Raw genomic sequence first — 25644 nt, forward strand, 5'->3', positions numbered from 1 at the left:
CAGAGTTTAAGATGTCCTGTGTTATACAAATTAAACAAGCAACAATGTCTCCCTCTTTATCCACTGAAAAAGGACTGCATTTGACTTCGCCTCAACATCTAATTCGGTAAAGCATAATCAGAGTGAAGGAAGGAAAGCTATTCTGTGACACTAGAGGAGCAGCAGAGCCGTTTGGTTCTCCCACTGGGGATTGAGTTTCTGTGTAATGTCTCCCATTAGGAAGGAAAGAGGAGGATGATTGCACTGTATGGGAGCAGAACACTGGTTTCTACTGGCATTCTTAATGTGATTATCATGTTATGACAGGCCGTCGTGGATGAATACTCCTGGCACCACTGTTAGGGCTGGCAGGGCTGCTCCGGGCTACATGGGCACGCTGGTTAGTGATGATGTGCCTAACTCTTCATGCCAGCTGGGACCATGACCTTTGACCTAACCCTGAGGACAGGACAGGCCAGTTAGCAGAGGCCAGCACTGGGATGGAGGGAAATGGGAAAGGGGGATACCTAGTCAGTTGTACAACTGAATGCCTTCAACTGAAATGTCTCTTCCGCATTTAACCCAACCCCTCTGAATCAGAGAGGAGTGGGCGGCTGCCTTAATCGACATCCACGTTTTTGGCGCCCGGGGAACAGTGGGTTAACTGCTTGCTCAGGGGGAGAATGACAGATTTTTACCTTGTCAGCTTGGGGATTTGCCTTTCGGTTACTGGCCCAACGCTCTACTCGAAAGAAAGTTCAAGGGGGATGTGGGGTTATAGATCACAGGCCCCTCAATACATAGATGGCACCTCTGGCCTTGTGTTGTCATCACTATAGCCTCGAGCCAATCCCAATAAGTTGTTTAGACCAGCTGTCCTTACTGGGCATTAGTCGAAATTAAACTGACCCATTCTGTTCTCTGGAAGAACACAGGGGAGCTGAGTCATATAAGAACGTCTGCCTGCCTTTCCCTTATTCTTCACTTGTCTTCTCCTCCCTCTGCCATCTCAGCCCCAACAGAGCAGGTCTTACATAAGACTAAGGTACAGTATGTCCTTAGTAAAATATTGGACACCTGCCAGTAATAACAGCCAGATCCCATCTGTCACCTTGCAGCTTTTCTAAAAGGCTGCAGGTAGTTAGCGTGTAAAAGATAACACTTACATGACTATGTGACGGCAGGCCGAGAAAACATCAACAAGCAGTGGAAGATGAAGCAGTGGGGTAGGTTGTTTCCATGGAGTGGACCAGTGACAGACATGCTCAGTCAGGTTATAACCAGTGTTATGCACTCCCAAGTACCCTGGTGTCTACTGAAGCACAATGATTGCACCCAGCTACCTTTAATACCTCCACCGGGACTAGTAGACTACTATCCAGAGAGATAAATTGCTGTGCTGCCATCTCGGTCACACCTAACACTATATATAAGAAATTTCCCCAAAAAGAGTTACATATCTGCATTATGACATAGGGAATTCCGTGGGACTACCCTGAGTGATAGGTCTAGCCATCAGATAATGTGGGGAACACTAGGCCCTATAACAGGTCGAAATTATGTCAAGGTACAAATGTAGGAGGACCCACAACTGCCTTTGATGCCTGCAATAAAACGGTATCATGTCAGCCAATAAACGTTCATTCATGTAGCCATGTACCAGGTAGCTACCTGGGTAATGCCCACCAGGGGGCAATCTTATTACAGCCACCTATATCTTCCCTAGACTGTACCTGTGATGTTTTATCAGTCCAAGACATAGGAAGCAGCACAGAGTTTAGAACCTGGGTCTTGCCTTTAACAGGATGATTTAAGTGGGAGCTGCAGTGCTGTAACAATGGCGGATCCTGGTTGACAGTGGGCTACACCTAGCCATGTCTTTCTCATCATGGATGGGGTGTTCGTCTCGTCTGTGTTTTGCGCTCTTCAGACTGCGCCAAAAACATCTCTAGATCCAAATGTACAGTATGCAATGTGAAGTGCATAAGAGTTCTGAAAACAGTCGACTTACACAAACACATCTGTTTCTTATAGTACAAGTGTCTTATCCTTGGTCTGGGTAATACCATTGGTTGAACTTACACTGTGTGTTAACTCCAAAGATGTAGCTCCTCAGATGTTGGTAAACCAAACATGTCATTATCAAGAATGTGGACACCATTAGAGTGCATTGGAAGCCGCAATCATCCCAGCAGTACATTGGATGGGACGTTGATTGATTGCGGCCATACTGACAGAGACCTCTACTTTCACAAGAGTTACAGTTGGGACTGTAAAGACTGTTACTTTAAATGGCCATCTCCACCGTCCCACAGTCTAAACAAACCCCAAAGTCACAGCAGGAGCTTACAGTTACACACAATCTTCTCCTCTGCAAAGGGCCCATTCCACATTTGTCTGTGGGCACTGCTATTTTCCACTCTTAATGACTGCCCACAAATCCAGCACAAGGAATTGGACTGAAATGCCACAAACAGTTCAGAGACAGTTTAGGAGGCAGTCTGCAGAGTTTACAGACTCTTCAGTCCTGTTGCTCTCTGTAAGACACTGTACTAACTTCAAAACTAAGAGACGGAGTCAGGGAGAAAATATAGCATTATACTGTATATAGAGATACACATCTGGGAAAAGAGTACCACAATATGAGTCATAATACCCATAAAACCTAGCATTCAAGGAAGGAAATGGGTACAATCATTTTTCCACCCCTCATTTTTCCCAATAGGGATTTTAGAATAAGGGCTATGTTTCGTGTAGGCTTACCCTGGCGGGATGTTTTGATAACCGTGTAAATCTCTCTAGGACTGTCACGGATTCCCCCGGTACTGCTGCTCATTCCATGCCCCAGTTCCGGAGGTCTACCTCACCGGCCTCCGGGCATCACTGAACTGTCTCATTACACACACCTGATTCCCATTACCCCTGATTAGTATGTGTATAATTGTGCCCTCTGTTCACCATTGTCCTGGTCATTCATTGTTCCCATGTCCGTTGGTCTTGTGAGTACCTGTGCTTTGTTGTTTCGGCTTTCGTGCTGCGTGTATTGTGCACTTGTTATTACGGGTCTCGTCCCATGTAATGTTATTACGTGTCTCGTCCCGTGTATTTATTAGAGGTTTAACCTCGCTCTTTGTTTGGGTTACATCCCTGGGTTTTGGTATACGTGGTTGTTTTGGGCTTCGTCCCCATGCCTTTTCAGGGCATGTTGTATATTTTGGGTGGAGTATAAAAACCCCTATTACGAATTCCTGCGCCTGTCTCCAATCATTTATACAACGTGACAAGGACATGGTGACAGTGTTTACCCCCCAAAAATGCAATGCTAATTAGCTGCTAATGTGGCTATCATAAAGAACTACAAATGCCATGATGGTCTGAACGAGTCTGTCAAGTCGAGGCAAAGGTAAGAATCTCTGGATTAACTATCTAATATTAGCAAAATTTAGTCATGAATAAATTGGCTACATTTCTTTCAATATACAATTTTGTGAACTGTCTTGTGCAAGTTTTAAATTGACACAATACCTGTTAGCAAAGGTGTCCGCTAGAGACACTGCATTTGAGGCTGCATTTATTGTAGCTGGGGATTTTAACAAAGCAAATTTGAGAACAAGTCTACCTAAATTCTTACAGCATATTGATTGAGCTACGTGCATGCGCAATACCCTCGACCACTGCTACTCTAACTTCCGTGATGAATACAAAGCCCTCCACCACCCTCCCTTCGGCAAATCCGACCACGACGCCATCTTACTCCTTCCGTCTTAAAGGCAGAAACTCAAACAGGATGTACCAGTGATGAGAACCATTCAACGCTGGTCCGACTAATCGGAAGCCACGCTTCAAGATTGTTTTAATCACACGGACTGGAATATGTTCCGGTCAGCCTCAGAGAACAACATCGACTTATACGCTGACTCGGTGAGTGCGTTTATAAAGAAGTGCATTCGAGATGTTGTACCCACTGTGACTATTAAAACCTAAACTAACCAGAAAACGTGGATGGATGGCGGCATTCACGCATTTAGCGCGATCCACCGCATTTAACCATGGAAAGAGGTCTGGGAACATGTCTGAATATAAACAGTGTATCTATTCCCTCCGCAAGGCAATCAAACAAGCTAAATTCCAGTACAGGGACAAGGTGGAGTCGCAACAGGAAATCACGGACTACAAAAAGAAATCCAGCCACGTCACAGACACCGACGTCACACTTCCAGACAAACTAAACACCTTCTTTGCGCGCTTTGAGGGTACAGTGCCACCGTCGCGGCCCGCTAACAAGGACTGCACCCCCCCTCCTTCTCCATGGCTGACGTGAGTAAAACATTTAAACGTGTTAACCCTCGCAAGGCTGCTGGCCCAGATGGCATCCCTAGCCGTGTCCTCAAAGCATGCGCAGACCAGCTGGCTGGTGTGTTTATGGACATATTCAATCAATCAATCCCTATCCCAGTCTGTCCCCACATGCTTCAAGATGGCTACCATTGTTCCTGTACCCAAGAAGGCAAAGATAACTAAACTAAATGACTACCGCCCCGTAGCACTCACTACTGTCATCATGAAGTGTATTGAGAGACTAGTCAAGGATTATATCACCTCCACCTTACCGGCCACCCTAGACCCACTTCAGTTTGCATACCGCCCCAACAGGTCCACAGACGACGCAATTGCCATCACACTGCACACTGCCCTATTCCATCTGGACAAAAGGAATACCTATGTAAGAATGCTGTTCATTGACTACAGCTCAGCATTCAACACCATAGTACCCTCCAAGCTCATCATCAAGCTGGAGGCCCTGGTTCTCAACCCCGTCCTGTGCAATAGGGTCCTAGACTTTGATGGGCCGCCCCCAGGTGGTGAAGGTAGGAAACAGCATCTCCACTTCACTGACCCTTAACACTGGGGCCCCACAAGGGTGCATGCTCAGCCCCCTGCTGTACTTCCTGTTCACCCACAACTGCGTGGCTATGCACGCCTCCAACTCAATCATAGTTTGCGGACGACACAACAGTAGTGGGCTTGATTACCAACAACGACGAGAGCCTACAGGGAGGAGATGAGGGCATTCGGAATGTGGTGTCAGGAAAACAACCTCTCACTCAACATCAACAAAACAAAGGAGATGATCGTGGATTTCAGCAAACAGCAGAGAGAGCACCCCCCTATCCACATCGAAGGGACAGCAGTGGAGAAAGTGGAAAGTTTTAAGTTCCTCGGCGTACACATCACAGACAAACTGAAATGGTCCACTCACACAGACAGTGTGGTGAAGGAATCTTCAGGAGGCTGAAGAAATGTGGCTTGTCACCCAAAACCCTGACAAACTTTTACAGATGCACAATTGAGAGCATCCTGTCGGGCTGTATCACAGCCTGGTATGGCAACTGCACCGCCCTCAACCGCAAGGCTCTCCAGAGGGTGGTGCGGTCTGCACAACGCATCACCGGGGGCAAACTACCTGCCCTCCATGACACCTACAGCACCCGATGTCACAGGAAGGCCAAAAAGATCATCAAGGACATCAACCACCCGAGCCACTGCCTGTTCACACTGCTACCATCCAGAAGGCGAGGTCAGTACAGGTGCATCAAAGCTGGGACCGAGAGACTGAAAAACAGCTTCTATCTCAAGGTCATCAGACTGCTTAACAGCAATTACTAACTCAGAGAGGCTGCTGCCTACATTGAGACCCAATCACTGGTCACTTTAATAAATACATCACTAGTCACTTTATACAATGCACTCTAAATAATGCCACTTTAATAATGTTTACATATCTTACATTACTCATATCACATGTACAGTTGAAGTCGAAAGTTTATATACACTTAGGTTGGAGTCATGAAAACTTGTTTTTCAACCACTCCACAAATGTATTGTTAACAAACTATAGTTTTGGCAGTCGGTTAGGACATCTACTTTGTGCATGACACAAGTATTTTTTCAAACAATTGTTTACAGACAGATTATTTCACTTATAATTCACTGTATCACAATTCCAGTGGGTCAGAAGTTTACATACTGTCACGCCCTGACCATAGAGAGCCTTTTTATTCTCTATTTTGGTTAGGTCGGGGTGTGACTAGGGTGGGTGATCTAGTGTGTTTATTTCTATGTTGGCCTGGTATGGTTCCCAATCAGAGGCAGCTGTTTATCGTTGTCTCTGATTGGGGATCATACTTAGGCAGCCATTTCCCCACTGTTTTTTGTGGGATCTTATTTTGAGTTAGTGCATGCTGCACCTCTTATGTTACGGTTCATTGTTTGTTTCTTTTTTGTTTTGTAAGTTTCACAAAAAGAAAGATGTGGAACTCAGAGCACGCTGCGCCTTGGTCCGTCTCTCCACACAATCGTAACACATACACTAAGTTGACTGTGTGTCATAAGCTTCGTCTTCTGAGGAGTAAGAAATATTGGACCAATACGCAGCGTGGTAAGTGTCCATACTTATACTTTTATAAACGTGAACACTAAACAAAACAAGAAAACGAACGACAGTCCTGTAAGGCTACACAGCTATACAAAGAAACAACCACCCACAAACACAAGAGAAAATAAACCCACTTAAATATGGCCTCCAATTAGAAGCAACGACAACCAGCTGCTTCTAATTGGAGGTTGTTCACAAAACCCACATAGAAATAGAAAACATAGAACATAAACCCCGAAACACACAAAACAAACACACCCCTGCCACGTCCTGACCAACTACAATAACAAAATGACCCCTTACTGGTCAGGACGTGACACTGTGCCTTTAAACAGCTTGGAAAATTCCAGAAAAATATGTCATTGCTTTAGATGCTTCTGATGGGCTAATTGACATAATCTGAGTCAATTGGAGCTGTACCTGTGGATGTATTTCAAGGTCTACCTTCAAACGCATTGCCTCTTTGCTTGACATCATAGGAAAATCAAAAGAAATCAGCAAGACCTCAGAAACAATTTGTGGACCTCCACAAGTCTGCTTCATCATTGGGAGCAATTTCCAAACGCCTGAAGGTATCACATTCATCTGTACAAACAATAGTACGCAAGTATAAACACCATGGGACCACGCAGTCGTCATACCGCTCAGGAAGGAGCGTCATAACTCTCAGGAAGAAGACACGTTCTGTCTCCTAGAGATGAATGTATTTTGGTGCGAAAAGTGCAAGTCAATCCCAGAACAACAGCAAAGGACCTTGTGAAGATGCTGGAGGAAACCGGGAAAAAACGTATTGATCTATATCCACAGTAAAACGAGTCCTATATCGACATAACCTGAAAGGCCGCTCAGCAAGGAAGAAGCCACTGCTCCAAAACCATCATAAAAAAGCCAGACTACGGTTTGCAACTGCACATGGGGACAAAGATCGTACTTTTTGGATAAATGTTCTCTGGTCTGATGAAACAGAAATAGAACTGTTTGGCCATAATGACCATTGTTATGTTTGGAGGAAAAAGGGGGAGGCTTGCAAGCCGAGGAACACCATCCTAACCGTGAAGCACGGGGGTGGCAGCATCATGCTGTGGGGTTGCTTTGCTGCAGGAGGGACTGGTGCACTTCACAAAATAGATGGCATCATGAGGGAGAAAAATGATGTGGATATATTGAAGCAACATCTCAAGACATCAGTCAGGAAGTTAAAGCTTGGTCGCAAATGGGTCTTCCAAATGGACATGACCCCAAGCATACTTCCAAAGTTGTGGCAAAATGGCTTAAGGACAACAAAGTCAAGGTATTGGAGTGGCCATCACAAAGCCCTGACCTCAATCCTATAGAAAAGCGTGTGTAAGCAAGGAGGCCTTAGAAACCTGACTCAGTTACACCAGCTCTATCAGGAGGAATGGGCCAAAATTCACCCAACTTATTGTGGGAAGCTTGTGGAAGGCTACCCAAAATGTTTGACCCAAGTTAAACAATTTAAAGGCAATGCTACTAAATACTAATTTAGTGTACGTAAACTTCTGACCCACTGGGAATGTGATGAAAGAAATAAAAGCTGAAAGAAATAATTCTCTCTGCTTTTATTCTGACATTTCACATTCTTAAAATAAAGTGGTGATCCTAACTGACCTAAGACAGCCCTTATTTGAAGTGTTTTTAAAATCCCCTGTGGGAAAAATTAATGGTGGAGAAACAATTGGAACCATTTCCCTGTTTGACCGCTAAGTTTTATGGGTATTATGACACCTCCACTGTGGGGCTCCATGAGGAGGTGATATTGTTACAACCATTATTGGTACAACCATCTGTGATGAAAACGTAATAATAATCCAAATACATTTCCACTTAGGTAAATAAATACACATGACAAAGGAACATAGAGAGGGAACACACCAAAGTAAAAGAGAAGGGACATGAATAGTTGATGTGGGGGAATCAGAGGGCTGCTCTTGTGGAAAGGGTGCTGTGGTGTATCACATTGTCCCCTGGCTTTACACTTGGCAGCGCAACTAAAGGCCTGGCTGAGACGTAGGGGGTGTTTACCACGGATAATCAGTCATAAAGACCCCAGCGCACAATGAGGTCCATCTCAAGGCACAGTGTCATTTAAACGTCCCCTGAACCGACCTGCTGAATGAAATATAAGCCTGCCCTGACAGAGGGAGAGAGAGGCTTCCTTCGAACGCCACAGGGGCCCAACAAGAATAGAATACCTCCAACTTGTCTGTTTCTCTCAATCTTCCACTTGTTTTGTTGGTTTCTGACTCGTTGTTATTGTGAACCGGGACATTGGTAGCCAGCTGGCGCCATCCCTACATATGTATCCCTCTGGGGAAATGTAAAATGTTTACTTGCAGCATTGACATGCGTTGAGCTGCTTTGAACCTGGACTGTTCGCGGTGAGAGGTGTCTGGAATTAACATTACAGTACAGAGACAGTCCTCTCTCAGCAGCCCACTTATAACATAGTGAAGACGTGGATTATTGTTGAAGCGAGTTTGACGCAGGTGGAACTCGGTGGAACTCTCACAGAGAACGCGCAACGCCTAACTGTTTAAGTGGCGATGAAGTGACTCTGCCCTAATTGTCACAGTCACATTAAGGGAGGCCTGTTAAGCTTGCCAAACATGCAGCACCAGGGTTTGACAACATCAAAACATGTGCTGAGGAAAACTGTTCCGTATATTCCCGCTTTGGTGACAAATGCTCTAGAATTCACACTGGTTTATTTTCTCTTCCTTTGTGTGTCTTCTGGAAGGCAAATCTCTTGATGGCAGATTTACACTTTCCGTGGCACGCTTTTGAAGTCACGTCTCTCTTTACTTTGTGAACCTGAAAGGAATATTCAGGGGGGGATATTCTGCATAAATTAACGGAATGTTACTAGGACATTCAGTGGGATATCACTTTGACAGTACTACATGCTGTACCGACAGCATTGTAATCAGAGCCCTCCTTAGAGTCTATAAAACATTATTGTCTTCTCTTTGTGCCTTCCCTGAATAACGTTATCTCTAGGGCTGTGTGCAGCAATGCACTGTGTCAGGGACTGTGTGAGGATGGTCTGTTGTATCTCCCACACTGAGGGAAAGGTGTGACCAGGTTTCTATCAACACCTCTCTCCCCTGCATCGCTCTGTGTGCATCAAGGCTTCATTGTGTGGTAGACAGGGTGCAAAATAACTCCTGCCTGCCTTCCTTTCCTCTGTTACATCCTGCTGCCTGTTTGCCTGCGTATTTGAATCTTCAACCAGCAGCCCTGTGGTATGCAGTGTGATGAGGCGATAGATATATAGGGCTGAACTAGCTCAGGCTCTCTTGCTCTGTAGTGAACTGTAATAGCAGACACGGGCCAGGCCAGACTGCCAAACAGTAACATGGTCCGGTCACTCCCTCCTCACACAGAAGGGAGCGGGAGACAGTTGCCGTGGCAGCGGGGATAAACAAACAAATGCGGTACCATGGAATGTGGCAAAATATTTACTATGGAGTAACTCTGCTGCTGCAGTCGTCACCCGTCCAGTGCTCAGAGCTCACATATCTGGAAGGTTTGCATATTATGAATTGTTTTCAGCTGTTGGACCCGTTGTGGTTATTTCCTGGGGTTGGCCCTTAGCAACATGGTTAGCAGGACTGGAGGCCAGGCCACTTTCTGTGAGTGTGTCTGTTCTGGGTTGGACAGGGTCATGTTGGTCCACATGATTGTTGAGGCGCTGGGAAACATCTCGTCCTGATTTGCGGAATCATAATCATTGATCTGTTTATGTTTGATCCGAGCAATTGGGACTTGAATTGACCGTAGCAACTCAGATTCCAACACACACAACAAACAACACTCCTGCCTGCTGTGGATATGGTTCAGTGTAAGAAGCTTGAGGATATGAGTCCGGACCTTTTGCATAGCGTCGCTTGAAAATTATCAGATTTATCTCTCACGTGATCCCTACTGAATGGAAAGGTTGCATTCCCATAGTTACAATCTAAACAAGGCGTCGTTCCACGGTTTGACTGAAAAAGGTATGCTGATATTCGGTAGTATAGCCCATTAAACACCATTTAATATCATCATCTGCGACGCTTTGGACATTTGCATACACTTCAACCCAAATTGCTTACACAGAATTTATCATTGCTTACACAGAGTCTTAGTGAACACAGTTATTGTTACGTAGCAACCAGTCTGTGTACTGTTATTGGTTCGCTAGCCACGACACAGACTACTACAATATGTCGCATCCATCAAGACATCCATTGAGACTTATTTACCTTACATACACTGTCTGTGCACACAGCTGGAGGCTTGACTCTTGTTGTAGGAATGGGATGTGATTGTGGAGCCAAAAGACATGCAGCGCGTGCACACACACACACACACACACACACACACACACACACACACACACACACACACACACACACACACACACACACACACATTGAACACAGCCATCAATCACTAGTCTCACCTGCTAGAATAACAAGCCTGTCATCTAATTGTGCCAGCAGGAGGGCTTCAGTTCCATCTGATTGATATCAGCAGTTGAAAAACCTCTTCCCATTGTTTTGACTGCTGACGTCAATATGACCATAGAGAAGGTTTGTTCTTATTGAGGAGAACAAAATGTGCCTCGCTACTTGTCTGCTATTATAGGAAGCGTTTAAATACCATTAGCTGCCCATTGTCCACTGTGACTAATGTCTGGGGCTCCAGATATGCTCTCAAATGTCTATTTATTTACTGAGTGGGTTCTTAAATAGTGATGGGAAAATGCTTATGGCCTATAATAAGTACCTCAACTGGAGTAACTGTTCGTATTAACTGTGATAAATGATTATGTTAAATGACAAATATGACCGCATAGAAGTGTGGTGGGTGAAATAACATTTGTCTTTTTGACAAAAATGTATGCATAACCATTATCTTATTCTAGCTCTTTTTTTCTAGACACCCTGTACTAGCCATACTAAATCATGTAATGCTATGACAGGCCTGGGAACAGTATAGTAGACAGACAGTACTCACCATGCCGTGATTGAGCCACTGGGGTATGAAGTTGTCCAGCAGTCTGGGGTACACCAGGTCTCTGTCATACAAGTACAGGGCCCAGAACATGGTCACCACAAACTGCAGAGAGACAGGGACATAGGAGACATAGTGAGGACATAGGAGACATAGTGAGGACATAGGAGATATAGTGAGAACATAGGAGGCATAGTGAGGACATAGGACTAATTCAAAGTTAAACTTCACTGCACTTGGCACTGCACTTATAGTTGTTGGTAAGTTAATGTTTTGTGCTGGAAATACTAGGTTGGAATATAGCGTAACGTGAGGTTGTGGTAGTCTATAAATATGTGACACACATACCATTACACACCCAAACGTACAGCACCTTGAGCCATGTCATAGGACACACCATCCAGCCTCGTGAAGCTATGGGCCCAGGGGGTCAAATAACCATGAATGTTTACATGCTGCCCATGTTATGCCAAGAAAATATAGTTCAACCTATCCAAAGGGGAGATAAAAAATACGGTATAAATTGTGTTTTCAGATCTAAGTCTTCATATTATATTATCATGTCATATTTTTCAGACAAGATAAATATGTCTGTAATTTGAATGACAATGCAATGGTCTATTTGTATTTTCCAGACCATATCCGCCCGCGTTTTACACCCTCTGGAGACGCGGTATCCCTCAGGTCATCATGTACCCAGGAAATCCCCTGGTTCTGTTGTGGCCCTTCTCTTCCCTGTCTCTCCATGAGGTTTCCTGCTTGGCCTGACCTGGCCCGGGTTGAGCTTGACCCAGCCGCCCCCACAGTCTGCTCCTCTGAGGACAGTCCTGGAGCGCAGAGATGTCAGCCTCTGACCTGAGCACTAGCTATCTCCTCTATCCATTCCTCCTTCAAAGGCAGGCTGCCTGGCACTCTCATACTAACAACGAGGCGAGCTAGCGCCAAAGCCCACCATGCAGCCGTGAGGTGAAGCGAAGCGACAGTTCTGGGCTAATGTTTTCATATCAGCATACCATAATTAATCCCTAAGAGCTGACTTCTTCTCCGCTCCTTGTCTCTTATCCCGACGCTTCTCCACAAGCCCTGTATGCCCCCTGTAGGAAGGACAGTAGTAAGCTTGTGAGGAGATCAAACGCACTGCAAAAACAAGCATGTTACTGTCGAGTGTACAGGCTTTGAAAGGGGCTATTTGAAGTTCCAGCTCCATGGAGTGGAGCAGCTTCCTCGGTGAACGAATTCCAGTTCTGCCCGTAATCTCTTTGATCCAGATAGTTGTAACTGCTCCCGACCATACCCAACTACCCAACCTATTAGCATTAATCAACCTCGATTAGTGATGTGACAGAATTCTGTTTTGCTTCGTATTCTCACAGTATTTAACTGGATCTCTGTTTTCCAGTAAGTTTCCGATGACTTGCCGCTGTAGCCAAATAAACAGGCTGCGTTACAAGGCCACGGCAGGCAGGCCTGCTGAATGGAGAGCATTGACTCTGAGGGAGCAGCTTATTAAAGCCCCTCGAAAGCAAGAAACAGCATTTCTTATTTCCTCTCCGAGGTGCAGAGTGCGAGTAAATGGACTCGGTCTGAGACAGGTAGTTTATTTAGACATTTCACATTTCCACACCCTCAGCCTTTTTAGCTGCATGGGCTCCATGTCATCGGGCCCGTAGGGAAACCACACCTGGCCCTGTCAGGGGCCTTCAAGCCTGTCCAGGAGCCAAACCATCCGCAGCCCAGTTAGGTGGATGGAATTACCTGGCCTACCATCTGCGCCTCAGACGGATGCATGTGAGATGCCCCGGATATTGTGCCCTGATGGCACGCTCTCCTCTTTCATCATGTCGAGAGGTGGGAAGAATGAAGGGGTGCGCCCGACCCTGCCAGGGATGCATTCATACCCGACCAATTCAGGGAGAATACACACACACACACACACACACACACTCACACACACACTCACACACACACACACACGCACTAGAACAGTCTAGAGATACACATATATTATCATTACCAAACATCACCGTCGACTGGGGCTCATTTTTCCCAGCATTAGCCGCGACACTAATGACATCCATTGTGTGGTGTGTAAACTGAACTGCATGGCCAACTCTCAGACAGGGGCCAGTGCCAAGTGGCTCATCATATAGCAGCCTGCACTGCTCTGTGATGGTGACGCTAGCAACTGGTCGCTGGTTTTTAGGAGGACACCTAAGGAGCAGCGCGTGGTCTCTCTCTCTCTGCTCTGCTTCTGTATTGACTCATGTCTTACAGCCTACCCTTACAAAAAAACACACGCGAAATCGCATTTTCACGTGAAATAGCGGTTTTCACATGTTGAGGTTAAATTTCAAGTGAAACCATTTTATCACATGTATTACATTTAGAGTTCACATGTTAACACCATCTTTTCACATGAGAAGAAAAACATGTTTTCACCTCACACAATTGCAGTTGCACATGTGAAAACCATTCACTTGTGAATATTGAATTTGCAGTTTCTCATGTAAGAGACATCTGCATTTGAAAATATAGCTTCCACATGTGGAATTGCAAGTTCAGCTGTGATGGTGAAATAGTGTTATTCTACTCATGTGAAAAGGTGGTGTTACCATGTTGCAGTAGTAGCAGTGTTTTCACATATATTTTCAAATTCTGTAATGGCGTTCTGTAAAAAGGTAACTTAGCCTACCTGAGTATAAGCAAACAAGAAAACGTTCATCCAGAGGTGGCGCTCCTAGTAGCCGGGGACTTTAATGCAGGGAAACTTAAATCTGTTTTACCAAATCTCTATCAGCATGTTAAATGTGCAACCAGAGGGGAAAAAAACTTTGGGCCACCTTTACTCCACACACAGAGACCCATACAAAGCTCTCCCTCATCCTCCATTTGGCAAATCTGACCATAATTCTATCCTCCTGATTTCTGCTTACAAGCTAAAATTAAAGCAGGATGCACCAGTGACTAGATCAATAAAAAAGTGGTCAGATGAAGCAGATGCTAAGCTACAGGACTGTTTTGCTTGTACGGACTGGAATATGTTCCTGGATTCCTCTGATGGCATTGAGGAGTACACCACATCAGTCATTGGCTTCATCAATAAGTACATTGATGATGTCGTCCCCACAGTGACCGTACATACATACCCCAACCAGAAGCCATGGATTACAGGCAACATCCGCACTGAGCTAAAGGCTAGAGCTACCGCTTTCAAGGAGCGGGACTCTAACCCGGAAGCTTATAAGAAATCCCGCTATGCCCTCCGACAAACCATCAAACAGGCAAAGCATCAATACAGGACTAAGATCGAATCGTATTACACCGGCTCTGACGCTCGTCGGATGTGGCAGGGCTTGCAAACTATTACAGACTACAAAGGGAAGCACAGCCGAGAGCTGCCCAGTGACACAAGCCTACCAGACGAGCTAAACTACTTCTATGCTCGCTTCAAAGCAAATAACACTGAAACATGCATGAGAGCACCAGCTGTTCAGGAAGACTGTGTAATCACGCTCTCCGCAGCTGATGTGAGTAAGACCTTTAAACAGGTCAACATTCACAAGGCCGCAGGGCCAGACAGATTACCAAGACGGGTACTGCGAGCATGCGCAACTGGCAAGTGTCTTCACTGACATTTTCAACCTCTCCCTGTCTGAGTCTGTAATACCAACCTGTTTTAAGCAGACCACCATAATGCCTGTGCCCAAGAATACTAAAGTAACCTGCTTAAATGACTACCGACCCGTAGCACTCAAGTCTGTAGCCATGAAGTGCTTTGAAAGGCTGGTCATGGCTCACATCAACACCATTATCCCAGAAACCCTAGACCCACTCCAATTTGCATACCGCCCCAACAGATTCACAGATGACGCAATCTCTATTGCATTCCACACTGCCCTTTCCCACCTGTACAAAAGGAACACCGATGTGAGAATGCTATTCATTGACTGCAGCTCAGCGTTCAACACCATAGTGCCCTCAAAGCTCTTCAATAAGCTAAGGACCCTGGGACTAAACACCTCCCTCTGCAACTGGATCCTGCACTTCCTGAGGGGCCGCCCCCAGGTGGTAAGGGTAGGTAACAACACATTAGCCATGCTGATCCTCAACACAGGGGCCCCTCAGGGGTGTGTGCTCAGTCCCATCCTGCATTCCCTGTTCACTCATGACTGCATGGCCAGGCACAACTCCAACACCATCATTAAGTTTGCCGATGACACAACAGTGGTAGGCCTGATCACCGACAGCGACAAGACAGCCTATAGGGAGGAGGTCAGAGACCTGGCCGTGTGGTGCCATGACAACAACCTCTCCCTCAACGTGATCAAGACAAAGGAGCTGATTGTGGACTACAGGAAAAAGAGGACTGAGCACGCCCCCATTCTCATCGACCTGGCTGCAGTGGAGCAGGTTGAGAGCTTCAAGTTCCTTGGTGTCCACATCACCAACAAACTAACATGGTCCAAGCACACCAAGACAGTCGTGAGGAGGGCACAACAAAACCTATTCCCCCTCAGGAGACTGAAAATATTTGTCATGAGTCCTCAGATCCTCAAAAGGTTCTACAGCTGCACCATCGAGAGCATCCTGACTGGTTGCATCACCGCCTGGTATGGCAACTGCTCGGCATCTGACCGTAAGGCGCAACAGAGGGTAGTGCGAACGGCCCTGTACATTACTGGTGTCAAGCTTCCTGCCATCCAGGCAGGAAAGAAGCAAGAAGAACGGATGGCAGTGGGAGTTTACTTGCTCGCCGACAGATTCTCAGAAGGCTGCCCGATCTGCGGCCCCTTTTCCTGCGTCTTTTCTTCACGCAAAAGGCATGGATCTGGGCCTGTTCCCAGAAAGCAGGATATCCTTCTTGTCGGACTCGTTAAAGGAAAAAGTGTATTCCAGTCCGCGGTGAGTAATCGCTGTTCTCATGTCCAGAAGTTATTTTCGGTCATAAGAGACGGTAGCAGCAACATTATGTACACAATAAGTTAAAGAATAAGTTACACAAAACGCCAAAAAAAAAAATAGCACTATTGGTTGGGAGAATGTAAAACTTCAGCCATGTTCTTTGGCGCCATCTTGATCACTGCCTGGTGTGGCAACTGTTTGGCCTCTGACCGCAAAGCACTACAGAGGGTAGTGCTAACGACTCAGTACATCACTGGGGCCAAGCTTCCTGCCATCCAGGACCTCTATACCAGGCGGTGTCAGAGGAAGGCCCTAAAAATGGTCAAAGACTCCAGCCACCCTAGTCATAGACTGTTCTCTCTGCTACTACACGGCAAGTGGTATCGGAACACCAAGTCTAGGTCCAAGAGGCATCTAAACAGCTTCTACCCCCAAGCCATAAGACTCCTGAACACCTAATCAAATGGCTACCCAGACTATTTGGATCCCCCCCCCCTCTTTTACACCACTGCTACTCTCTGTTGTTATCATCTGTGCATAGTCACTTTAATAACTCTACCTACATGTACATATTACCTCAACTAACTGGTCCCCCCGCACATTGACTCTGTACCGGTACCCCCCTGTATTTAGTATCGCTATTGTTATTTTGTTATTTTACTGCTGCTCTTTAATTACTTCTTACTTTTATTTCTTATTCTTATCCGTATTTCTTTTAAACTGCATTGTTGGTTAGGGGCTCGTAAGTAAGTATTTCACTGTATACCTGTTGTATTCGTCGCATGTGACTAATAAAATTTGATTTGATATAATAATTCAAGTGTGTTAAAATGTATATACACAGCTCAAAAAAATAAAGGGAACACTTAAACAACACAATGTAACTCCAAGTCAATCATACTTCTGTGAAATCAAACTGTCCACTTAGGAAGCAACACTGATTGACAATAAATTTCACATGCTGTTGTGCAAATGGAATAGACAACAGGTGGAAATTATAGGCAATTAGCAAGACACCGCCAATAAAGGAGTGATTCTGCAGGTGGGGACCACAGACCACTTCTCAGATCCTATGCTTCCTGGCTGATGTTTTGGTCACTTTTGAATGCTGGCGGTGCTTTCACTCTAGTGGTAGCATGAGACGGAGTCTACAACCCACACAAGTGGCTCAGGTAGTGCAGCTCATCCAGGATGGCACATCAATGCGAGCTGTGGCAAGAAGGTTTGCTGTGTCTGTCAGCGTAGTGTCCAGAGCATGGAGGCGCTACCAGGAGACAGGCCAGTACATCAGGAGACGTGGAGGAGGCCGTAGGAGGGCAACAACCCAGCAGCAGGACCGTTACCTCCGCCTTTGTGCAAGGAGGAGCAGGAGAAGCACTGCCAGAGCCCTGCAAAATGACCTCCAGCAGGCCACAAATGTGCATGTGTCTGCTCAAACGGTCAGAAACAGACTCCATGAGGGTGGTATGAGGGCCCGACGTCCACAGGTGGAGGTTGTGCTTACAGCCCAACACAGTGCAGGACGTTTGGCATTTGCCAGAGAACACCAAGATTGGCAAATTCGCCACTGGCGCCCTGTGTTCTTCACAGATGAAAGCAGGTTCACACTGAGCACGTGACAGACGTGACAGAGTCTGGAGACGCCGTGGAGAACGTTCTGCTGCCTGCAACATCCTCCAGCATGACCGGTTTGGCGGTGGGTCAGTCATGGTGTGGGGTGGCATTTCTTTGGGGGGCTGCACAGCCCTCCATGTGCTCGCCAGAGGTAGCCTGACTGCCATTAGGTACCGAGATGAGATCCTCAGACCCCTTGTGAGACCATATGCTGGTGCGGTTGGCCCTGGGTTCCTCCTAATGCAAGACAATTCTAGACCTCATGTGGCTGGAGTGTGTCAGCAGTTCCTGCAAGAGGAAGGCATTGATGCTATGGACTGGCCCGCCCGTTCCCCAGACCTGAATCCAATTGAGCACATCTGGGACATCATGTCTCGCTCCATCCACCAACGCCACGTTGCACCACAGACTGTCCAGGAGTTGGCGGATGCTTTAGTCCAGGTCTGGGAGGAGATCCCTCAGGAGACCATCCGCCACCTCATCAGGAGCATGCCCAGGCATTGTAGGGAGGTCATACAGGCAGGTGGAGGCCACACACACTACTGAGCCTCATTTTGACTTGTTTTATGGACATTACATCAAAGCTGGATCAGCCTGTAGTGTGGTTTTCCACTTTAATTTTGAGTGTGACTCCAAATCCAGACCTCCATGGGTTGATAAATTGGATTTCCATTGATTATTTTTTGTTTGATTTTGTTGTCAGCACATTCAACTATGTAAAGAAAAAAGTATTTAATAAGAATTTTTCTTTCATTCAGATCTAGGATGTGTTGTTTAAGTGTTCCCTTTATTTTTTTGAGGAGTATATATTTTTCTGAGCCATCCATTTGGAGTGTTACAGCTGAAGGCACACGCCTCTCTTCTTCATATGTTGGTCAGTGACCGTTGGAAGAAGCCCAGTGTAAAGGACAGAGAAGCCCAGTGTAAAGGACAGAGAAGCCCAGTGTAAAGGACAGAGACGCCCAGTGTAAAGGACAGAGAAGCCCAGTGTAAAGGACAGAGAAGCCCAGTGTAAAGGACAGAGAAGCTCAGTGTAAAGGACAGAGACGCCCAGTGTAAAGGACAGAGAAGCCCAGTGTAAAGGACAGAGAAGCCCAGTGTAAAGGACAGAGAAGCTCAGTGTAAAGGACAGAGACGCCCAGTGTAAAGGACAGAGAAGCTCAGTGTAAAGGACAGAGACGCCCAGTGTAAAGGACAGAAAAGCCCAGTGTAAAGGACAGAGAAGCCCAGTGTAAAGGACAGAGAAGCTCAGTGTAAAGGACAGAGACGCCCAGTGTAAAGGACAGAGAAGCCCAGTGTAAAGGACAGAGAAGCCCAGTGTAAAGGACAGAGAAGCCCAGTGTAAAGGACAGAGAAGCCCAGTGTAAAGGACAGAGAAGCTCAGTGTAAAGGACAGAGACGCCCAGTGTAAAGGACAGAGAAGCTCAGTGTAAAGGACAGAGACGCCCAGTGTAAAGGACAGAGAAGCCCAGTGTAAAGGACAGAGAAGCTCAGTGTAAAGGACAGAGAAGCCCAGTGTAAAGGACAGAGAAGCCCAGTGTAAAGGACAGAGAAGCCCAGTGTAAAGGACAGAGAAGCCCAGTGTAAAGGACAGAGACGCCCAGTGTAAAGGACAGAGAAGCCCAGTGTAAAGGACAGAGAAGCTCAGTGTCTTCTTATTTATCTTTTTTGACCCCTTTTTCTCCCCAATTTCGTGGTATCCAATTAGTATTTACAGTCTTGTCCCATCTCTGCAACTCCCGTACGGACTCGGGAGAGGCGAAGATCGAGAGCCATGCGCCCTCCGAAACACGACCTCGCCAAGCCACATTACTTCTTAACACACTGCTCGCTTAACCCGGAAGCCAGCCTCACCAATGTGTTGGAGGAAACACCATACAACTGGCGACCGAAGTCAGCGTACATGCGCCTGGCCCGCCACAAGGAGTTGCTAGAGGGTGATGGGACAAGGAAATCCCAGCCGGCCAAACCCTCTCCTAACCCGGACGATGCTGGGCCAATTGTGCGCCACCTCATGGGTCTCCCAGTCTTGGCCGGCTGTGATACAGCCTGGGATCAAACCCGGGTCTGTAGTGACGCCTCTAGCACTGCAAAGCAGTGTCTTAGACCGCTGTACCTCTCTGGAGGTCTATTATTTATCCTTTTTAACATGTTAAAATTAGCGCTGTCAGAGTTAATCAGTTAACTCAAGGTCACTTTTTATAATTTTTGTTTGAAAGTGTTGAAACAATGAAAACATCCAACATACATAATCTATATACTAAAAACAACAATGTCAAAACAAGTTGACTTTGAGGTTAAAGAAAGTGTTTTTATCAATTTACCTGATTTTGATAATATTCCTTTAATGCTTTTTGTATAAATAAATCTTAAATTACATCTCAATTTGAGCAAATTATGAATTTGCGGTTAATCGTGATTAATCAAAGCAAATCCTGCGATGAACTCGATAAAATTTGTTTGACAGTCCGAGTTGACATTTAAATGTGAAAATGCACATGTCAAAGTGTAGTGGGCATGAATCGGTCATGGTTGCTCATGGTCACGTGATGAGGTAAGCCCTGCCTACGACTTCAAAATTAGTTTTGACTCTTTTGGTCGAATGTATGACAACCACATGTCTGACTCACATGTTTTTTGCACGTTCTTTTTTTTCATGTGTTTTTTTGTAAGGGTACCTACGCAGAAGAACACAGGATCAAACTCCGGTCCCAGCACACGTCACATGATCTATGGTAAACAAGGACTGTGACACACAGAACATGCCTGTCCCTATTTCACTATAGGCCATGTTAAAAATGATGATGACATGACATGTCATTTTCTTCTTACTTATTACACAGTGACTAGGCCAAAGTTAGTAAACATGAAATGATGTCCCTATCTTTTGGCTCGAGGCCTGGAAAAACCAGCATATTGGCAACCAGTATCTTCCCAGTACCTTATAAATACACATCTCTGTACGAACCCCTCAGCGCCTGCTGCCTGGGCACCCTGGCCCTTCGCCACCTCCTCACTGTATGAAACTAAAACATCACCTCTTCCTGCAACAGAAAAAAAAGACGGCAGCAAAGATCCAATTTAAATATTTTCAGAGTAATTATCAGATGGCAATCATGGACACAAGGGCATATAAAGCAAGACAAACACAGTTTCCTTTTTCTCGTTGCCTGCCCGCTGCCTGCTCGCTGCCTCTAAGGCTGTCACATGACACCCATCCTGATAGATGACTTGGCATTTGCAAAGCAAATGGGCCGTGCTGCATCCAAGACAATGTGACTCGGTGTCCCTACTTATGCAAAGGCCCTCCCAGAGGCCAGTGCAGTCCAGTAAGACCACAGGCAGCAGTATGCACCAGGGAAAGGTGTCCACTGACTCACACGGAAGGCTAGCTAGGGGACTTTTCCTTTCCGTCAGCCTTTCGGTTTCACCTGTGAGAAGTGAGACAACCCTGGATTTGGCTGACCTACATATAGGCTAAAGACTAGCATGTGTCTGGCGACCTAGAAGAAAAACAGACACTTGTTTAGTATGTGGAGTTGTTGAGTTTCTGTTATACTTCTCAGATACGGTGCCTTCGGGAAAGTATTCAGACCCCTTGACTTTTTCCACATTTTGTTACCTTACAGCCTTATTCTAAAATTGATTTAAAAAATAATAATAATCAGCAATCTACACACAATACCCCATAATATAATGACAAAGCGGAAACAGGTTTTTTGAAGTTTTTGCAAATGTATAAAAAAATATTTGTTTAAATACCTTATTTACATAAGTATTCAGACCCTTTGCTATGATACTAGAAATTGACCATCCTTGAGATCTTTCTACAACTTTCTACAACACACCTGTCTATATAAGGTCCCACAGTTGACAGTACATGTCAGAACAAAAACCAAGCTATGAGGTTGAAGGAAGCGCTCCGATACAGGATTGTGTTGAGGCACAGATCTGGGGAAGGGTACCATAACATTTCTGCAGCATTGAAGGTCCCCAACAACACAGTGGCCTCCATCATTCTTAAATGGAAGAAGTTTGGAACCACTAAGACTCTTCCTAGAGCTGGCCGCCCGACCAAACTGAGCAATCAGGGAAGAAGGGCCTTGGTCAGGGAGGTGACCAAGAACCCGATGGTCACTCTGACAGAGCTCTAGAGTTCCTCTGTGGAGATGGGAGAACCTTCCAGAACGACAACCATCTCTGCACCCCTCACCAATCAGGCCTTTATGTTAGAGTGGCCAGACAGAAGCCACTCCTCAGTAAAAGGCACATGACAGCCCGCTTGGAGTTGCCAAAAGGCACCTGAAAACTCTCACACCATGAGAAACAAGATTCTCTGGCCTGAATGTCAAGCGTCACGTCTGGAGGAAACCTGGCACCATCCTTACGGTGAAGCATGGTGGTGGCAGCATCATGCTGTGGGGATGTTTTTCAGCGGTAGGGACTGGGAGACTAGTCAGGATTGAGGCAAAGATGAACGGAGCAAAGTACAGCAAGATCCTTGAAGAAAACCTGCTTCAGAGTGCTCAGGACCCTTACTTTGTCATTATGCAGTATTGTGTATAGATACTTTTTTGGGAATAGGCTGTAAGGTAACGCAATGTGGAAAATGTCAAGGGGTCTGAATACTTTCCGAATAGAAACATATGGTCATTGTGGATCTGTGGTTTCAAGCATCTAGACTGTCAGAGTAAGAAAGGCAGTTCTTAACAATGCAGAGCATTTACAGTGCCTTCTGCTTCTTTCTCAGTGAATTTGTACTGTAAAAGGGAAACTATCATAGTCCCAGATCTGGTTGTGCTGTACAGTATAGTCTACTTCAATGGTCGTTGAGTTAGCGGTACAACACAATCAGATCTGAGAGCAGACTCCAACGCTCCAGGCCTACTGTAGTGTTGTGACTATCGCTCACCACTCCAACAGGGAAGGCCAGCACGGCCATCATCCAGTCCCTCAGGCCAATGAGCTTCCTAAGCTGCCTGTCCTGCTCCTGGTTCTCACTGCCCTTGGTCAGCAGGCTGGACAGGTCTGTCAGCACACACACGCCAAAGAACACTGCCTGGATCACCTACAGCAGGGAAGGAGAGGACAAAACGATGTGTTCTTAGAGATAAGAGCAGTCACAACAGATTACACAATAGTTAAGACATTATCATGTCACACTTTTTTAGCGGAATAGCTGCTTCAGGAGTTGTGTCACGGGACAAAGAATTTTACAACACAATTTAAATCCGGAGAGGTGAACAGGAGATTATTTTGGGTCACAAAATCAGTAGAGTTCGTCATCTCTCAAGAGGACAGTAGCATTAAATATTAATATCACATTATATTCATGGGAAGCATATGAATCCCAAAAAGCATATCTATAAAACATTAATATGTATATCAAAAAGGAGTTCATTGAGGTGTCCTCTAAAACGCAACGCATATTTTGCAATACATACATTTAAAAAAAAATACATATTTTATATAGCAATAAAATAATTATATAACAACTGAACAATTACATAAACCTCATACTTTCAATGTCTGTCCCCTTAAGCTAGCATATGTGATTTTATGTGGGTCTATGAGCAGTCAGTGGCAGCGGTGGGGATTATTTTAGCATTAAATGAAGAGCTAGAGAAGATAACAAGGTGTCTTTATGTCCACAGCAAAAATCCAGCAGACTGGAAAGTGTGACTTTCATTCTCATTTAATTCAATGTTTCATTTAAGATTCCAGGAACCCGCATTATCTTTTCGGTCCAAAAATCGCGTTGCAGAACTTGTTTCCAGGACAGGGTAGTGCCCAGCGACCGCATTAGTGTGACACCTAGCTAACACGCCAGACAGCTGTTTCATTTCTCAGGCGTTTTTGCAGTCTTTATATCATTGACTTAGTTTTTTGCCTTTGTAAGCAGCTGGTTGACCCTGAGGCTATGCAAAAAACGAATGCCTTCCAGATTCTTTTTCACTTATCTCAAATGCAACGGGTTTGGAAAACAGAGCTCTCACAGGGAATGAATGCCAAAAGCTAAGCATAAAACCCTTTACCATTTCTACTGGCTCTTTTCCCTGCCCTGTATCGCAGGCACTTAGGAGCAACCACAATAATTCCTGGACTGGAGCTCAGGTTATAAAGTGTTGCTCCACACAACTCAAATGTCTACAGCTGGGAGAGTGGAGCCCAGAGGGAGTCTGGGAAGGAGAATATGGAAGCTGCATGAACAAGAGAGATACAGATAGAACCAGTTTAGAAGTTTAACAGCTATAGGAGTGATGATGTACATACTACAGCATAATGTAATTACAAGCCTGAACATATCCAACATGTATTGCCCAATATAGACTAATGGGAAGCAATGTAATGTCTAGGAACCTAATTACCTCCACAGTTAGCAGAGGCTGACAGGAGAGTAGAGTAATGCATCATGTCTTACTTAGCAAAGACATTAGGCACTGTCCTACACTCCCCCTAACCCTCTTTACATGTGCTGTGTAGTGTGCTGGCCAGGTGCAGAGAGGCCCTCAATAAGGACTGGGTGGTCTAGGGACGGGGACAGTATGTAAAGCCAGACAGAATATCTCTCTGTCCACACCTGCCCCCTCTGGGCATCACCTGACACTCTGTGGCAGAGGGGATCTGCACTCTGGCACTGCAGCTATGCCACTTACATAATGCGCGCACACGCGTGTGTGTGTGTGTGTGTGTGTGTGTGTGTGTGTGTGTGTGTGTGTGTGTGTGTGTGTGTGTGTGTGTGTGTGTGTGTGTGTGACATAAAACAGATGACACATGCTCTATATGGTTACTTATTTGGCTTAAAGGCTCTATGCAGCTGTAACAATTAAGTACCTTATTGTAATAGTTTTTCAATAAAAATGTCAAAAAGAAACAAAAATCACCTTTTAGCAAAAAATATTTCTCAAGCAAGAATTTTGCCTAATTGGAGGGACATAAAAACCTGAAAACTAGCTGTTATTGGCAGAGAGGTTTTGGAATGCTCTTTGTTATTTTACCTTGTTATTTTAGCTTGTATACTGTTGTTTAGGGCAGCTCTCATTGTTTTATTTTACTGCGGAGCCCCTAGTCCTGCTCAACATGCCTCAGATAGCCCCCTTGTCCCACCCCCACACATGCAGAGACCACACCTAGCTTAACTGGCACCTCCAGAGATGCAACCTCTCTCATCGTCACTCAATGCCTAGGTTTACCCCCACTGTACTGGCACCCTACCATACCCTTGTCTGTACACTATGCCCTGAATCTATCCTACCACGCCCAGAAATCTGCTTCTTTTATTCTCTGTTCCGAACGCACTAGACGACCAGTTCTTATAGCCTTTAGCCGTACCCTCATCCTACTCCTCCTCTGTTCCTCTGGTGATGTAGAGGTTAACCCAGGCCCTGTGTGTCCCCAGGTGCTCTCATTTGTTGACTTCTGCAACCGTAAAAGCCTTGGGTTCATGCATGTTAACATCAGAAGCCTCCTCCCTAAGTTTGCTTTAATCACTGCTTTAGCACACTTCACCAACCCTGATGTCCTAGCCGTGTCTGAATCCTGGCTTAGGAAGGCCACCAAAAATTCTGAAATTTCCATCCCCAATTACAACATTTTCCGTCAAGACAGAACTGCTAAAGGGAGCAGAATTGTTACTGTAGAGATCGACTGTAGAGTTCTGTCATACTATCCAGGTCTATGCCCAAACAGTTTGA

General features: G+C 45.5%; 1 protein-coding gene across 3 annotated transcripts in view; it reads right to left on the bottom strand.

Annotated features, from left to right (window-relative positions):
• The window catches only part of aig1 (androgen-induced 1 (H. sapiens)), a 51204-nt gene that overhangs the window by 18923 nt on the left and 6637 nt on the right, over nucleotides 1-25644 (bottom strand). Inside the window, exons 2-3 of one of the 3 annotated variants that reach the window (XM_029733673.1) lie at nucleotides 22863-23018; nucleotides 11438-11539 (exon numbers count right to left, since the gene is read on the bottom strand). In XM_029733673.1, the coding sequence (XP_029589533.1) occupies nucleotides 11438-11539; nucleotides 22863-23018 (258 nt within the window). Of the gene's footprint in view, nucleotides 1-11437; nucleotides 11540-20891; nucleotides 20995-22862; nucleotides 23019-25644 lie in introns of those variants that run through there. The other 2 variants (XM_029733674.1, XM_029733675.1) reach the window with 2 other exon arrangements.

The sequence above is a fragment of the Salmo trutta genome, chromosome 35 (assembly GCF_901001165.1).
Source record: "Salmo trutta chromosome 35, fSalTru1.1, whole genome shotgun sequence".
In the NCBI taxonomy this organism is placed as follows: domain Eukaryota; kingdom Metazoa; phylum Chordata; class Actinopteri; order Salmoniformes; family Salmonidae; genus Salmo; species Salmo trutta.